At 35.3% G+C, this 18807-nt stretch overlaps 1 protein-coding gene across 1 annotated transcript in view; it reads right to left on the minus strand.

Moving 5' to 3' along the window:
- Positions 1–18807, minus strand: part of LOC136828322 (large ribosomal subunit protein eL22-like) — a 139825-nt gene that overhangs the window by 107927 nt on the left and 13091 nt on the right. The window contains exon 2 of the mRNA XM_067086201.1: positions 18507–18651. Coding sequence (XP_066942302.1) covers positions 18507–18650 — 144 coding nt within the window. The 5' untranslated portion in view covers position 18651. The remainder of the gene's footprint in view (positions 1–18506; positions 18652–18807) is intronic.

Consider the following 18807-nt stretch of genomic DNA (forward strand, 5'->3'; position numbering starts at 1 on the left):
TAATAATAATAATAATAATAATAATAATAATAATAATAACAACAATAAGATGAAGAAGAAGAAGAGATGAAGAAGAGAGAGAAATGCAATCAGCCCCTAACTGGAAAAGAAAATAAAAGCGGGGGCCAGGGGGGGGGCGGGGGGAACAAAATCAATTGTGTACACAAAACACAGGACCCTTTGTGAAAGTTCTAATACGGCGAGTTGTTGGGAACAGCCGCTGTTTCGTCGGTGGTTTCCTCAGCGACAAAATGGTCAGTAGGGGAGGAGAAAAAAAGAAAGTTTTTATTTTCCGACAGAGGCAAAATAAAGAAAAACAAGACGTGACGTAAGAGAAGATAGCTGTGATAAGAGAGGGCACGTCCGCTCCCGTGATGAGGGAGGCTGCGTCCAGATAGATAGGCCCAGGCAGAGAATCAGGCCAATGTCAACACGATCGGCAGAACGTGCAAGTCTGCCTGTTTGTCTGTCAGTCTGCCAGACCGATGATTAGATTGGTATTGTCTGACTCACTCGAAAGAATGAGAGAGAGAGAGAGAGAGAGAGAGAGAGAGAGAGAGAGAGAGAGAGAGAGAGAGAGAGAGAGAGAGAGAATCAAAATACAGTTATGGAATACCAAACGAAGAAAATATTTTAAGGCTGACAGAATATAGACACAAAACATAAAACTGGCAATTTGACAATTTTCTCCAAGGAAAAAAGTTATGGATAAGGTTCTTTGCTTTGTATAGAAAACTTTCTAACAGATCGAAAGAATTAATAGGAGGTATAGAAAACCTTTCTCTGTCAGATCGAAAGAATTAATATGAATATATATATATATATATATATATATATATATATATATATATATATATATATATAATATATATATATATATATATATATATATAAATATATATATACTGTACATATAAAACGAATAGCCGGAACTCTTCTGTGGGCAGAAGCCTGGATCAGAAAAAGACTCCGAGAAAGCCTAGTGTGTTCTCTTCCTAGAATAAATAACAATAAAAGTTAATGCAATAATAAAAAAAAATCCATTAATCCTTTGCCTTAATGGTGATGGACTTTTGATGTCATGGAAGAGACAACTTATACTTCCAGACTTATTAGAAAAACTCACGAATAAAAATGCCTGTCTCATCTCGCCAAATTTCGTCGACGGGACACAGTGAGTTGAGTAACAAGGCGTCACAATTCCTGTGGTCACGGTTCAATATTTGTGCGAACGGGAAAAGATGGGATAATTGGCAACGACCAAAGTATTGGTCAGGTGAACGTAGAAAGGGGAAAAAGAATCAATAATTCTTAAATTTGTATGAAAATATGTTTACATAATTCCAGATTGAATATCTATTATAATAACCCATTAGGTAAGAAAATGAAAATAAAACTGAGACCCTAAAATATGAAATGACTTTAATTAAAACAACGTAAATAGAGGAAACAAAAATAGATGAAAATAAGCAGAGAAAAACAAAACAAATGAGGAAGCCCACAACGTGGGAATTCGGCAACGTTGCCAATCAAACGATTAGCATACAAATGTAATCAAAGGGAATCCGCGAAGCAGATTGTGAAAAATGAGGGCGAATAACGAAACGGCGAGAGAAGGGGAAAGTAAAAGGGTCATTGGCAAGAAAACGCCAGAAGATGAAACGGGGACCTGTCTAATAAAAAAAGGAAATTAGGTGACTGTGTAATGAAGCAAATAAGATTCACGAACCGATGGAAATGAAGGAACCAGGGTATGTATGTATATATATATATATATATATATATATATATATATATATATATATATATAGTATATAGATATATATATATATATATATATATATATATATATATATATATATATATATATATATATATATATTATTTCCCTCATACACCTTTGCTCCTCACGGGAAGTCGGTGCTAGATGGTGCCACTCTAACGGTTTACAACAGGTATCTATGGTGTGAAGTTGCCAGCCTCACACCCTGCAACATGGGGTCCTAGTACCAACGAGACCCAGTGTTGGCTATCATCACTGAGCTAACGGTCAGTAATATAGCAAACGTTTCTCTTTGTAAAGAAAATAATTAGCTGCAGAACATAAAATAACAGTCTTTCCAATACGTGCATACCTTCTGATCCCAGGTTTTTCATGTGAAACCTGTAGATGTTTTGAATACTTTATACAGAACCATGCCATATGCCACCTACGCTCACTCTTCCTTGTTGTACACGTCAGGTTTCCTATTCTCAGATACTGCAAGGAAGTAGCGAACTCAAGTGTCATCCAGTTTGATCTTTCATTCAAGCCATTAATTTTGTTTCCTAGCATTCTCTGTGTTTCCAGAACCAAAGAATGTAAGCATTTTTAAGATCCTTTTTTGTGTAAAAATACCCGTCTCGTTCTCTTCACCATAAAGAGTATTAAAGGAAGCTTAGGTTAAGCATCGTCCAAACGACACCGCCTTCAGTTTTCCCTACAGCTCTTAGTACTACGCCCCCTTGACAAACCCAAAGGTCTTGCATCTTTAAAGTGGTCGACAAAACGGATTAGGCGTAGCAGACAGCGCTGGTTTTAAAGCGGAAAGCTTTCTATCATGCAGTCAGGGTCCACAGCCGTTTACGCATGTTCCGTCGATATTTGGGAAACGCGCCGTGATGTTAAACCAGCCTCCCAATGAATGAATTATCTGGTACACGACTCTGGCGAAACATGGCCTGCATTGATTATCGGAACTCATTGTGCATTATCAGTCCAGGACGGGATGAGATTCATATAATGAATGAGGCATTCCTAAACTCAGACTACGGCAGCTGGAATTCTTTTCTTAGGCCGTTCGGAATCTGCAGGCACATATTGACGAAAAATTGCAAGGTCTAATATCGCTTGGTCTGGCCTAACCCAGGACTTTGTCGCTTGAAAGTTATCTCACGGAATCGAACGCAGAAAATCCTTTATGTCTTGGTTTGCGAACTCCAACGAAAGACACCAAACTCGACCTTAACTTCAGATTAAACCTCTTGATGTGTTTGCTGATAAAGTTAGTCAGGTCCCAGTTTGATATCGTCGATCTCTGGTCCATTCCCCAACGACAGTTCGTCTGTTTACTTAGGTCATTCTAACACTGGTTTTGGCAGAAAGTTACAGATTTCCGATTATTTATTTTCTGTGTTCTTTTATGAAGAGACCGAGAGGGACATGTCTTCAACTTAAGCACTGCATGCGAGGTAAAAAAAAAAAAACCCCTTTTTAAGTCATACACACGCATTTAAAAAGAGGCAGGTGGAAATAAATTGTGAAACACAGAGGAGGATAGAGAATTCCACATTCGTAGAGTGAACTGTTTGAATGACTGAATAAACTGTTTGAATGACTGAACAGAACAAGATGAAGATTGTGACCTTACGACGGAGATGAAGTGAATTCAAGATGGGTCATTTACCTCTCGGAAAACATTTGACATGTGTATGAAGCCCTTCATCGGATACAAAAACAATACTGAATACAAGGATAGATAAGTCCCACATAAATCTGAAAGAGCTGCCCAGAGGAGAATAAGAATAAAATGTATTGCATGAAGGTGATGCTTTTGAGGCAGACTTGGCCAACTCAAAGAAGTGATTTTTTCGAGACATTTTACTATCTTTTTAAGCCTTAAAGGCTAATAGAACCTAGGGCTTCAATTCTTATATTATAAAAAAAATCAATGTGAAAGTCAATTTAAGAGAAAGACACGGGAATCAAGTGGTCCTGGGAGGTGCCAAAGCAATCCAAGTTTCGTTGAAACGACCTAAGTTTCTTTTGCCCCATTCCGAGAAGCTTGTACAAATCCGGGTTAACAATAATAACTCACAAGGTAAATACCGTTTCACGAGAAATACGTTTTCCGGCATCTTTCAGGAACAAGCTGAATCGTAATCTGGAACATAAATAATCACAAAGGTAAAATGATAATCAAAGGTGATTTTTTAATGCATTCAGTATAATCTCATACGGTTACTTAGCGTTTTACTTCATGACCCTGGAGTTACTCTCGCTCCGACAACTCTGTTTTTAACAGTGCAGAAAAGGAGTATGAACGTTCAATAAGCAAATAAGTTTATGAACATTACAAAAAATTAATATCTACTGTTATTTTAAACCGAAGAGCTTAACCTATAACTCAGGACAGTTGTTAAAAAAAAAAAACTTTTGCCCTATAAATTTGTGAGTAGAATCATGTTTTTTTGTTTCCTATCAGCAACCGCACCCCCATAAAAATACAAAAAAAAAAAAAAAAAAAAAACGTGCTCAAAAACTTGTTCAGGAGTTCTGGAGTCTGATGTGCGTTTGTGGCAGTACATCACAATGAAGTCTACTAAGATCACAGAGCACGTGAGTGAGCTAATTGACTTCAGGCGGTAGCTGGAAGTTCCAAATGGAAATAAGGATTAACGATAGGTATACCTTCCGACAATGGTCCAAATCAGAGTGACCACTGTTTGGAAAAAAGGGACTTACCAATCCGGCTAATTTTGCTCTGAAGCTAGACTGAGCCATGGTCTTGGCAACCCACACTAGAAAAAAATCATGATAGGACGATGCCCAGAAGCGTGTGGAATTCAATTCAGTAATCTCTGAAAATCTCCGCATATTACTAAATTTGTTATTGGAGGGTTCTAAGATTTTCAAGTACCACGAAAAACACACCTGAGTCGAAAACGTCACCAAGTTCCGTCAAATGTTTTGAATCATTAGGAACAATATTGACAATACTCTCTGACTGACATCATCCCACGAGGCCTGCTAATCAATCAGGTTCTCGTCTGTTGCATATGGTAATGGCGACTAAATGTATATTACTGTCGTTGTTGAACTAATTGGGTTGTAGTCTCCGACTGCTCATTATTTCTAATTATGTCCAATTATCACAAGTTTGAAGTTTTGAATTAATTTCTCCGTTCTACCTGTCATACTTCTTTCTGTCACCCCTGGCATAAAACCATTCTTCAAAAACGATACTGCTTCAATTCTAATTGATTGTATATTCTCAAGGATTCGATCTCCTCAACTTCATTTTCCCAATCCAAGAAAATGTAGCACAATATTAATCTCTGTTGAACGCTGTTACACACACACACACACACAAATTAACACTCTATAAGCCTTGCATTCCGATTATCAGCCTTAATGTCCGTGTCCTCCAATACATACTGTAGATTTAAGCAACTCGTCTTGATCTCTTATTTTTAATATTCTGTCAGAGGCCTATTCTTGTCCGCCAGTTACCTGTCTTCCAATCTTATAGTTGATCCTAACCACTGACTTCATAGGTGTTTTCAAGCACAAGCCTGCGAAAACACACGAGAATATGTTTTGTATGTATAAAATCTAGTTATAAGAGCATGGTAGTGTGTGTGTGTGTGTGTGTGTGTGAGAGAGAGAGAGAGAGAGAGAGAGAGAGAATATCATTTTCACGCCTATACGCTTGAAGGAAAGGAAAAAAAAAAAAAGTCCATCATACGTAACTATGAATAATGCATCGGACGCATCAATAACGAACAGGTTCGCAGTTTGTTTCTATTTTCATCACGGGAGGAAAATGGTGCTACACGCGCACCATGATAAAAAAAAGGCAAAAAAAAATCGCGAAAAAAAAAAAAATGGCTCCCGAATACTATTTGTCATCGACGGTTGAATTTCCGTTGATCACCGTTTACTTCATTTGGCGAGGCCTGGTCCCGCCATTACCTCGATATTTATACGCGTTTCAATTAAATTCAAATCGTTTTGGCGCGTCGATTTCGCTCGATTTCCCTACGTGCGCGCGCGCGCAGAGCCCGTGACGTCCCCAGAACGCTCGGCGTGTAATGTATGCGCCACGTAACGCCCCCAAAAAACAGAGCGGGGAGAGGGATTTCGGGTCTGGTCGTAATGTCGTTTCATGGGAATGGGAATGGCTGGGAATTTTGTAAGCATGCTTTCCCAAACGGGAAGGGAATGGATGAAACTGATCCGTTTTCATGTTTTTTTAATTTTTATTTACCTGATGATTTACGATCTACCATGAATCTTTATAGGCTACCTTCTATATTATAATCTTCAATGGCATTTTTTAATCATTCACAACAGGTTTGGCTTTCGTGATTTACCGACTTTCGTTTACTCCACGTTCGTCTTTCTGTTTGCTACGCCATTTCTTAAAATTTGCGTCTCACGGTCACCCTGTAAAATTCTGTAGCACTTATTTCTTTCATTTACATGTTATTTTACCGACATAGATGTGATTCAGGGACATGCATTTATGTTACAGCAGCCCACAGAAATTTTAACCAAATATCCTTCACAAAAAGAATAAGAGGACAACATCCGTCAAAAGGAAGGATGATCAACAGAACAACATTAGAGGAAGAAGAAGAACACAACATTAGGCGGAGCATTTTTGACAGGTCATGTTTAAAAACTATGAATGGGATCATTCGAATAATATGCCAGATGCCCAACAAGGTCTGGCAGTACTAATGAATGAATTCACAGTTTTTGAATGCTAGGTCTCACCTGTGCTGTTTGCCTTTCTCATAAATTATACAATGGAAAAAAAGTGGCTGGTGATGGAACAGGAGGTTTGGATTGGAGTGACGATAAAAATCTGACAGACTTACATATACAGATGTTTATGTTTTAATCAACAAAAAACGGTAGGATTTACAAAGCTTGCTCAAAAGAATGAGTTATGATATAAAAGGGGAAATTATTTAAACTCCATTTATAAATGAGATAATGATCAGTGGAGATGAAAATGGCTTGACAAGTCCTTTGAAAAACCAGGGAGAATAGAACAGGTCAAAACTGCCTACCCCACAGCTTCCACCCAAAAAATAATTAAGTTTACAATGGTTTATCCTCCAAGACTAGAAGAAAACTGTAAAAACGCTTCATAGAAAATGCAGCAATCACAAATTTATGGGGTATAAGTTTCAAAGGACACCGTCGAATTACCTGGCATTGGCAAGGGTTTAAACACTGGGTAAGGCCTAACGATTCCCTGAAACTGGTTGGTTTGTTTATCTTGACTGACTACATCTGAATAACTCATTTACAATGGCTGACTCACGAACAATGACAGACCTGAGTGGAATGGAACTCTAAATAGCTGAATAGCTCTCGATAGCTTGTAAGTTGATGAAAGGATGACTTCGGGACTAAGGGGACTTAGAGAGAGAGAGAGAGAGAGAGAGAGAGAGAGAGAGAGAGAGAGAGAGAGAGAGAGAGAGAGAGAGAGAGAGAGAGAGATAAAACCTAATATATGTGATAAATTTGCACTTCTCACAAAAGTGGATAGCCGAAGAGAGTAATCATTTAGAACCGCAGTAATAAAACCATATCACATACGGTATGCAACAACTCACAAACAAACGCACGCACATACCAGACCAACCGCGCACATACGATGCACACGCAAGGATGCATAATTAAACTAATTATGCATAACTCTGGTATCCTGTACCGTTATCAACTTTACAAACATGTTATGAATTTACGTATCAGTTCCGAGTTAAATATTTTCCCTAGGCGCATTTGAAACACTTAAAGCGTCACTTTTGCTAAGATGTTGAGACATGTTCTCGTGATGACGTGTTCGGCTTTGTTGATAAGTAATCAGGTGATGGTTGATTCTTACGTCACTTTTATTCAAGGGACGATTCGTCTTGTTATTGTTTCTTTTTAAGTCGTTATGTTAGTATACGTTTGTACGTGTGGATGTTCGTCTGCACTGAGTTAATTCTGTTTATGTATACATAATATGATGCATACTTAGATGCTTTCATACACTGATCCATACGTATATATATATATATATATATATATATATATATATATATATATTGTATATATATATATATATTGTATATATATATAAGCAATATATACATATATATATATATTACATATATGTATATATTATATAAGCAATATATACATATACGTATATATATTACATATACATACATGTATATATATACACATATATACACGCACATACAAACCGTACAATATGAGCTGCTTCGCAAAGAAGGACATGACACAACATAAATCACTGCCAAGTCCATCCAATAAGTGATGACTAACGAATAACTCCAGCGTCTTGAATTTAATCCATCATCCATTTGCATCAGAGGAGTTATTTCCTATTCGAAATAAAATGAATTCAAGCACTCATGCTTGTAAATCTCTTTAGCATTTACCGTTGCTTGCTATTCAGTTTTCCGCATCTGGCAAGGCCTTTCTCTCCATATATCACAAGATGGGCGCAGGTTTACGTCCATATGCAGAATTTTTCTTTCAGACTTTTCAGTAATTATATATATACTGTATATATATATATATATATATATATATATATATATATATATATATATATATATATATATATATTTTTTTTTCTTTTATTTTTTTATGTCAGCTCTTAGGACATCGTCCCCGTAGGGAGTTAGTGCCGTCAGTGCACCTCACGTGGTGCACTGTAGACATGACTTGAGGGTGTTTGCAACGTCCCTTCAGCCCCTATATGCACAAACTTTTCAGCCTTTCGCTTAATATCCATTCCCTCCTCCTTTCTTCCGTCAGGCTGTCCAACCTCTCTAACTGTTCCTTATTAGTGTAACTGAGAGGTTTTATCCCAGTTCCATCTTTAGATCTTTATATTTCATCTCCTTTATTTTACTGGATCCCGTTATCCTGCTGTCCAACCACTCAAACTCCCTCTTTTCATTGTTTCGTGATGAATGGGCTTAAGTGTCCCGGGAGCTGACAGCCTAAATTTCCCAAAATGAAATAAAATCCTAAAAGGAATAACATTTAAATACATTTAACACAAACTACAGGTCTCGGTGATGCAACACCGAAAATAATGACGAACGATAAGGTCCAAAATCAATCTAAAATATCCAAAATCAATCTAAAATATAAGCACCGAATGAATCATGGCCACGGTAAAGAATGACGCTCAATATTTTTTCACCCGGGCGAGAAAATTTGCGATTTCATAAATAAACCTCCAATAAGTTTCATGGGTTCTGATATACTTCGGCCATATTGGCGAATCCGTTTGATATAAAGCGCCATCTATTCGTCACTTAAATTATCGTTTATATATATATATATATATGACGGTGTTGGGGGGAGCGACGACACGCAATATGGCCGATATTGAAACGGATTGAGATATCAGACTCAATGTTTTCGCGTAAATTGAACTAAAGAGGTTAAATCAAGCACAGGGGTTTATGTTTAAACATTCGATCAACACTGTGAATGAATGTGAGGTTTCCGAAATGTAAGAGAATGTTTTTTAATAGTTTTCAATTGAAATGAAAAACCACGGACATTTTTAAAAGGAATGAGAGAATATACGTGATTCTATTTATTCTGCATTTCAGTGACATTACCCAAATCTAAACGTTTTAATTGAACGAAATCTATTCGGCTTTGTGACCATTTTTTCTGATTCTGATTCATGAAGGTATTAAATTAGACATGAACGAAAAATGTGCTCAAACAAAGCCGACGAAAAAAAAAAAATATGTGAATATAATTTCTAGCGATCATTCATCGTATCCCGATTTACTGAAACTGTTAAAAATTAGGTGGTGTAGTTTCATTGTTTTAAGCACTGCACTTAATATCCAAAAAATCCCATTAAAAATCTGTCTGACCTTAGTGTTGATTAATGTGACTTTTTTCAATACAGATATACAGTAGATAGTGATATAGATATAGAATGAATTTTTATCACATCACCGTGATTCATATACAAGCATTAAGCTACAAACGTCCTTTAATATCCAATTCGCTCTACCTCGGAAACAATATATTTTCATATATGTTACCGAAGGGGAATTTTTAGTTGATAATAAGTTCGTCGTCCCGGCTCGAACCAACGAGAAAGAACTCAGGACTACAGTGACACCTTAACCTCACTTGTTGGCCTTGTGGGTTAAGGCGTCACCGTAGTCCTGAGTTCTTGTCCTTCGTTGGTTCGAGCCCACGGGACGACGAACTTATTATCAACTAAAAATTCCCCTTCGGTAACATATATGAAAATATATTATTTCCGAGGTAGAGCGAATTGGATATTAAAAGACGTTTGTAGCTTAATGCTTGTATATAGATATAGATAAAAAGCGCTGCAGTTATACCATAAATGATTAAATCAAACGGCCATAAAACTTTCCTCTATTGTTATCCCCTGGTTTCATTCTTCTTTTCGGTCATGATGTCGCTGGTTATGATTCTAAGGAACCTGGCAGTGGCTGGTATAAGGCCCTGTTAATCAAGCTTCCACCTGCAACTTTTCATTAACTACCTTTTTGTTTACTGTTACTGGCGCAACTTCTGCTTACTTTCCTATTAACCTTACTAAAATTATATATATATATATATATATATATATATATATATATATATATATATATATATATATATATATATATATATATATATATATATATATATATATATATATATATATATATATATATATATATATAATTACACACACACACATATATATATATATATATATATATATATATATATATATATATATATATATATATATATATGTACACATATATATATACACGTGCTATACAGAGACACAATTACACACGTGGCGTAAACAGTGCCCATTACGAATCACAGTACAGTATTTATGTGTTAAAAAAAAAGTAAAAAAAAAGACGGCAAAATTCCCGAATTCATTTGGAATATTCCAACTCGTTCAAGCTTTCGTGCATTACGTAATCAACGTGTAATAAATTCTCTTATAAAAGGGCTAAATGGGCAATGCTAGTTAATTTCAAATAGGGGGCAGGGTGGGGAAGGGGGCAAAAAATGCCACAGCCAACTAAAGTGGGAGAATACAGTATTGTTACAGTTTTCGTTTGTTTTGTAATTAACGCCTGTAATTTTTCTAGGGGGGAAGGGGGCTGCTGAATTTAGAATAATGACAACAGTGGTTTGAATATTGTGGAAAAACAGAGGAAGGGTTTATTTTATGCTTTGTAATTAACTTACAGATATAAAATTGTTATTATTATTATTATTATTATTATTATTATTATTATTATCATTTTTATTATTATTATTATTATTAATATTTTTACTATTATCATTATTATTTTTATTATTATTATTATTATTATTATTATTATTATTATTATTATTATTATTATTATTGTAAAAAATTACACGCTAATGTTTATTCAAGACATCAAGAATTATGCTAAAATATGATGTTCTTATCCCAATGAAAATTCATAATACATTAAGAGGCTGCTCTGCCTCTGATAAGTTCAGAGTTTCACACAAGTAAATACATTAAGTTAAGGTAAAGATGTATCTGTTCCTGCAGTGTGTGTGTGTGTGTGTGTGTCTGTCTGTGTGTGTATGTACATGTATGGGATGGCTCCTTGTTTATGAAGTGTGTGTATGTGTATGTGTACATGTATGGGATGGTTCCTGAGCTAAAAAAAAAAAGACAAAACCACTATTCATTAATCCTTAACTGCCGAATGAAGACTGAGCCATCTACATACATATACATACATACATACATACATACATACACTCACACATACACACGCGCGCACACACACACATATGTATATATGCGTATATATAAATATATATATATATATACAGTATGTATACACATATATGTACATATATAAATATATGTATATATACATATTGTATGTATATGTATACACACACACACACACACACACACATATATATATATATATATATATATATATATATATATATATATACATACTGTGTATATATATATATATGTATATCAACTTTATCACTTACACAATTGTTCCGCGCATTAATACAGTTACTAACAGGACCTCATTGAAACTGGATGGTATCTAGCGGAGTTATTTATTCAAAGATATATTACAAGCTTTCCAGGACTAACAGTCCTCATTGCCAACTGTCAGTAGTCCCTGGAAAGCTTGCAATTTTATTTTAATACCTCCGGCAGATATTGAAACTGGATAGTATATCTGCCATCCAGTTTCATTGAGGTACTGTTAGTAAATAGTAAATATATATATATATATATATATATATATATATATATATATATATATATATATATATATATATATATATATATATATATATATGCAGTTATTTACATTGCACAAATAAGGACGAAGTTTGAACTGACTATTGCCACAGATTTCAAGGCAATTTCAATGGATAAGAATCACACCTTTCATTGCAAGAAAGGACCTGAAAGTTTCATGTTTGATGTCAAAATATAATTAAACAGCCCACATTTCTCAGATAGGACGCGGACCCTTCCGGAAATAATCAGGAATATAATGAGAGAGAGAAATCCCTTTAGTCGGGGTGGGATGGTAGCTGTAAAAATCACGGAGGTAATAATAATAATAATAATAATAATAATAATAATAATAATAATAATAATAATAATAATAATACGCCAACTACTGGCCACCTATATCATAACTCAATCAAACGACGAAGCTCACTCCAGAACTTTGCTAAATTTCAGAATGATCTTAAAATCATCTTTTTATTTATGTGAAAACATATAGAACGGAATTCTGCCCCAAAATGCATGATCCAATTGAAACCACCCGAATATCTTTTTTTGCCTGAGCGGACGTCCATGTCTAGCAGGCAATATTTATGCCAAATTTAACATAGCGTTAGTTTACGAAAATATCGAATACAATTTTGCACTTATTAAAAATTAGCGATAAGACGTTTTTAACTGGTATTTATGACTTTGAAAAGGTGTCCAGCGAACCGATTCTACATCCGTCGCCGTACGCTGGACTCGCCGAGATAACGTCACTGGATGCCACCGATTCAATTGGCACTGAAATGGATGATGACTTCCTCTCGCGCCTCCTTCCCTGCTCCGTAATAGTGCCAGGAGCTACCAAGAAACGAGGCCGTTCCGGAATCGTAATTGCCATAACAGGCCGTAAAGCCAGTTGCAAAGGAAGGTGGTCGAAGGTCGCGTGGCGTTATTGCCATTAAGCGAAACAGAGGCAACTGCTGAAGCGTTTTGTTGACGGTATATTCATACCTGGCGGTTTGATTTTTATATACTTTTTTTTTTGCACTGGGTGATGCAAGGAAGCATGTCTGTAATGTTGCTATAATTGTTTAGACTAAAAAAAACATTGTCACTTAATGAACGATGAGACATGCATTCAGGTTTCACATATCCCTCTCTGGCATCTCATCATACAGTAATTTGTGTGTATATATATATATATATATATATATATATATATATATATATATATATATATATATATATATATGTATATATATATATGTGTGTGTATATATATGTATATATATGAATATATATATATATATATATATATATATATATATATATATATATATATATATATATATATATATATATAAATTCATAACCAAAACCTCTGAATTCCTCATAAAAAATTTTAGTTTAAAATTTCATTTGAATTACTTATCTAAAAACTTGACAACCACCACAATGAATTTATCAATTCAAACAATCACATCAACACCGTAGACAGGAATAGACCAAAACCAACTGATAAAAATATTTAACCAACACAATTTTGACATTTTTTCCCCTAAATTTATCTGGCGAAAAAAAAATTGATTCCCCGAAAAAAAATTCAGTTTTAAACGCTATGAATCCTTGTATGCAACGATAACATTAAACTCGAATTCAACAACAAATTGGTTTATCCATAGATTGGTTTATCAATGCAACAACAGCTTGGTTTATCAATTAAATCTTCCCGTCAGTCATGAGGGTATTTTTATTTACAGTCTCTGATGGAACGGGCAACCAATTTACTGCGCCGTTGACCCTAGCTATTGCGACACCAATCACCCAATCCTTACCTAGCCCTGGTCGACGGGAACAATAAATATGTGAGGCAAAGGGTTGGCACTTGACCTCTCAGAGACATTATTATTATTATTATCGTTATTATTATTATTATTATTATTATCAACAACACCCTAAATGAAAGATTTGCTTCATTATTATTATTATTATTATTATTATTATTATTATTATCAACCAAACAAAAACTTCTTTAGTTTTCTTCAAAGATGGAAAGAGAATCTTGTGGGTTTCTCTTTCCATCATTATTATTATTATTATTATTATTATTATTATTATTATTATTATTATTATTATTATTATTATTATTATTATTATTATTATTATTATTATTATTATTATTCATAAAAATCTCATAACAGCACGAGTCACTAAAATGGTGAATAAATCCACAGTGATGTAGGTGTATATATATATTTTAGAAATGTATACACAAAAGAGAGCTTTCGAGAACCTGCTCAATTCTCCTCCTCAACTGAAAATGAGAATCGAGTTATTTCCCGAAAACTCTCGTTTGTATACATATTTCTAAAATGTATATTTACATCTACGCCACTGCGGATTTCTTCACCATTATTATTATTATTATTATTATTATTATTATTATTATTATTATTATTATTATTATTATTTGGTCTTATGTCATGAAAAAGCATAGAACCCCAACTGATTCTTCGAATACATTAACTAAATATCCAATTTATCTCTTCAAAAATACTGCATTTTTTTTTATGCTATACGGCTCTAATAATGGACTTACAGTAAACTTTTAAGAAACCAAATATCAATTATTAATTTAATTTGTCACTGAGTTGTGGATAACGAGACGAACATGAATAATATTCACCTTATAGGGGATGGAAAACTCCATTCTTAACAAAAGGGGTAAGGTTAAATGAGTCTGGAAACACAGAGAAAGGCAGAGAATTCCAAGAGAGTTCCACATCGTGGAAGTGGATAGTTTGAAAGAGTAATCAAACCCGGTAAACCCTCGAGCTTCCACGCAGTAAATGTAGGATCATGTAGTCTGTCGGGTACAACGCCTTCAAACCTATGGATTCAGCGTTACGCTAGCTGCCCGGTGATCAGGAATGTTATAAAACAATTACAGCTTCATGCAGTATAAAAAAAACAAAACAAAAAATAAAAAGTACAGCAAAAACAAAAACAACAGCACTGTGAACAGGAAATTTGCCTGCACAGATCTCCTTGTAATGCACAGCGGAGCGAAGTCCATCAAATTCGGAATGTGTACCAAATCTTTCATTTGCATTTTATTGAAAAGTTTTCGCCGCAGTGGCACTATTAGTTTTAGAATGAATTACCGCTGTTAGTATTTGGTTAAATATCGCTGTGTTGACTCGGCGCAGGCACACTGGTCTGTTGCAACGAAAAGGTCCATTTTATTCAGTTTATCAATGGTGCTGGCAATTTTAGGTTATAAAAATGATTAATTGCTGTTCATTAACTTCTCGAAATAATGAGATATCCGGCAATATAGCGGTAATGTGGTAAGAAAACTCAGGATTTTCCGCTAAAAGTTAATTGCATATATCTAATTATTCGAAGAACCCGTAGAGGTCTAAGCCTTTTTTTTTTAGTCATGAGAGCAAATAGATGCTGATTAGAAAATAATAATAATTACTCAAAATTTTGTGAGTTCAGATGGTGCGCGCATTACCTAATGTTCATACATTTGTTATTTATTGGTACTGAAAGAATGATTTTTAATAGTAAGACTGTAATGATCCAGCTGTGTAATTACCCATCAGTGCGTGACAGGTTATGTAAATATATGTTTTACATTAATTCATAGGTATATATTCTTATACGGTCTATTTAAATACACACATATGTCTGCCTTTATCTACATTATCTAAATTATATCTACTTATCTATCTGTATTTTTCACATATCTATATCTATATCTTTTGATATACATATAAATACATATATATATGTATATATGTAACATATATATATTTATATATATATATTATATATATACAATATATTATATATACAGTATATATATATATATATATATATATATATATATATATATATATATATATATATATATATATATATATATATATATATATATATGTATATGTGTGTGTGTGTGTGTGTGTGTGTGTGTGTGTGCTTGCGTGCGTGCGTGCGTGCGCGCCAGCCGAGTACGAACGGCCGTTCTCTTTTGCTGGAGTTGAAGATATCAGCACTTCAGCGAAGTAGGATTGTTTCACAAAACATCCGCGAATTTTGTATTTTCATGAATTTGAATTTCTGTAACTTTATCTCAATGCTCGTATCTAGCTCGGGACAGGAGGAACTACCGAAAAACGATGAGCCAGCCTCTTGAAGAGGGAAAACTGAGACAAGATGAAAGTTCCAGAGTCAGGCAATAGCAGAAAAGAGACCTCCATTGGAATGTAACTATTGTAACGAGCTTCACGTGAACAATCAGATCTTGAATACCAATGATGACAATCCATTTCCATTGTCGGATAAGAGACGAAGACTCGGCAGGCCAAAGACCATATAAAGTCTTCACAAATATAAAAAAAAAAAAAAATCCTGTCGCAAATGACAAGGCATCGTACATCTGGAATTTAGAACTCTCATCTCTATCGCAGATGTTGCCTAAAGTATTGAAAAAGTAACAAAGAACAAAGGCACCAATAAACACAGTGAAATCGTATTCACACTTAAACATGTAAAAAATGCGCCGAAGTTTCTTCGGCGCAGTCGAGTTTTCTGTACAGCTATAATCAAGGCCACCGAATATAGATCTATCTTTCGGTGTTCTCTGTATAATGCTGTATGAGCCGCGGCCAATGAAACTAACCACTGCCCGGTGGTGGCCTGGCCTATATCGTTGCCAGATGCACGATTGTGGCTAACTTTAACTTTAAATGAAATAAAAACTACTGGGGCTAGAGAGCTGCAATTTGGTATGTTTGATGATTGAAGGATGGATGATCAACATAACAATTTGCAGCCCTCTAGCCTCAGTGGTTTTTAAGACCTGAGGGCGGACAGAAAAATTGCGGACGGATTGTTTATAATATTTGTTAAGTTGTATGAAATACTCCACCACGCCACGACATTCATTCACTTGCTCATGAAACAAACGTCGCCATGAGAAGTACAAAGAAGCGCTGTATAAAGCCTCTACCACTCGACTCCCAAAGCCTGTGACAGGTTTCAGTAATGAGCAAGCGAGCTTGTGGGTCAGCGGTGCCTGCCAGCCACTGAAACCACCCATCCAAGCACTGGCCAGACCGAATGCAACTTAAAAGTAACCTACAGCGAATACCTCCGTTAAAGAATAAGAAATAAAAGACAGATCTGGAAGCAGCAGCTCCATCATACTTAAGACACTTACTTACTCTCCCTTCATATTCCTCTTCATACTTATAAATGAATAAGATGAATGAATATGCTGAAGAGGGGCGTCAATCAACTTCACACATCCTACAATACGAAGACTACCATCTAATCTCAGTCGCCTTTTGGTTGTTGTGGGCGCTCGGAACTCTCCCTTTTCAATCATGTTATATTGATTGATTGGTTTTTCTGTGCCACAATTCATGGCAGCCCAGTCATCTCAGACATCACACTTATTCGACAGGCTGAGACCACATAACCATTGCTCTCGACTCTGGTCTATACAATAGCCTCGGGAGCTTGCTCTCCCTCATTCTTGGGTCTGTGTTTACTTACTTAAAGTCCAATAAATCCCACTTCACATCTACTTTACTGACTAACATTACTTATCGTTGTTATAAGTCACTGATTACAGATAAATTTTTTTACCCCTTTTTTTTTTTTGCTCTTTCCGTGGCTTCCTGGCGTGTTCCATTATAATATATGCAGATTACGAATAACAATAACGTTCAACGGATACGCTGAACTGGTCATCAGATTGATTGGTTTTGTGTCCAACTGGCGCCACGACAGAAAGATTCGCCGCAAGTTAATTAATTTCACTGATTTTCATTAAAAAAAGGCTTTAGATTTATCATAGAGAAGATAAAAAAAGGTCTTGAGAAAGCAACTCCATATAAAAAAATCATAAATAAATATTCAATGAACTACGATGAAAGTAAACTTACCATAAAAAATTTAAGAAGTCGAAGTCAGTTCCACTACGAAAACCGAACACAGCACTTTACTATTAAATCGACAATAAGTCAATGCTTTCCTTCTGAACCTTAATGAACTGACACTATAAATGTTATACCCTTCGAAGAGACCTAACGGACATCTATTGTACATGTAATGTTATGATAACTCATATAGTGGTTCTCTTTATAGTGATATGCGTGTGTGTGTGTGTGTGTGTGTGTGTGTGTGTGTGTGTGTGTGAGAGAGAGAGAGAGAGAGAGAGAGAGAGAGAGAGAGAGAGAGAGAGAGAGAGATGCACGTAAACAGGCATTACGTATATGTGTTGTGTGTGTGTACGAGAGAGAGAGAGAGAGAGAGAGAGAATCGCATACACTCACCTTCAGCCAGAGATCTCGCTTCCCACGAGTAATTTCGACCTACCTGTGAACTGGGACTCGAGTTAAGCGTATGGTGAATTTTGACATTGAGAAGGGCGTCTTCGTCGACAACAATTTCTTCTAAGGAAGACACTCTGCTCTCCAGCTCCTCCACACCTCGCTTCAAGTCCGCTATTCGCGAATCCATTCTGAAAGAGAAGGAAATAAATGGAATAAGCAGAGAAGGAAATAAAAGGAATAAGAAAGAAAAGTGACATAGAAAATAATAATGTTGTTTAAGGGATTACTAATTTAGTTCTAAGGATGTTTGCAAGTGCATTCTGGGAAGAGAGAGAGAGAGAGAG

This window comes from Macrobrachium rosenbergii, chromosome 42, assembly GCF_040412425.1.
Source record: "Macrobrachium rosenbergii isolate ZJJX-2024 chromosome 42, ASM4041242v1, whole genome shotgun sequence".
Classification (NCBI taxonomy): domain Eukaryota; kingdom Metazoa; phylum Arthropoda; class Malacostraca; order Decapoda; family Palaemonidae; genus Macrobrachium; species Macrobrachium rosenbergii.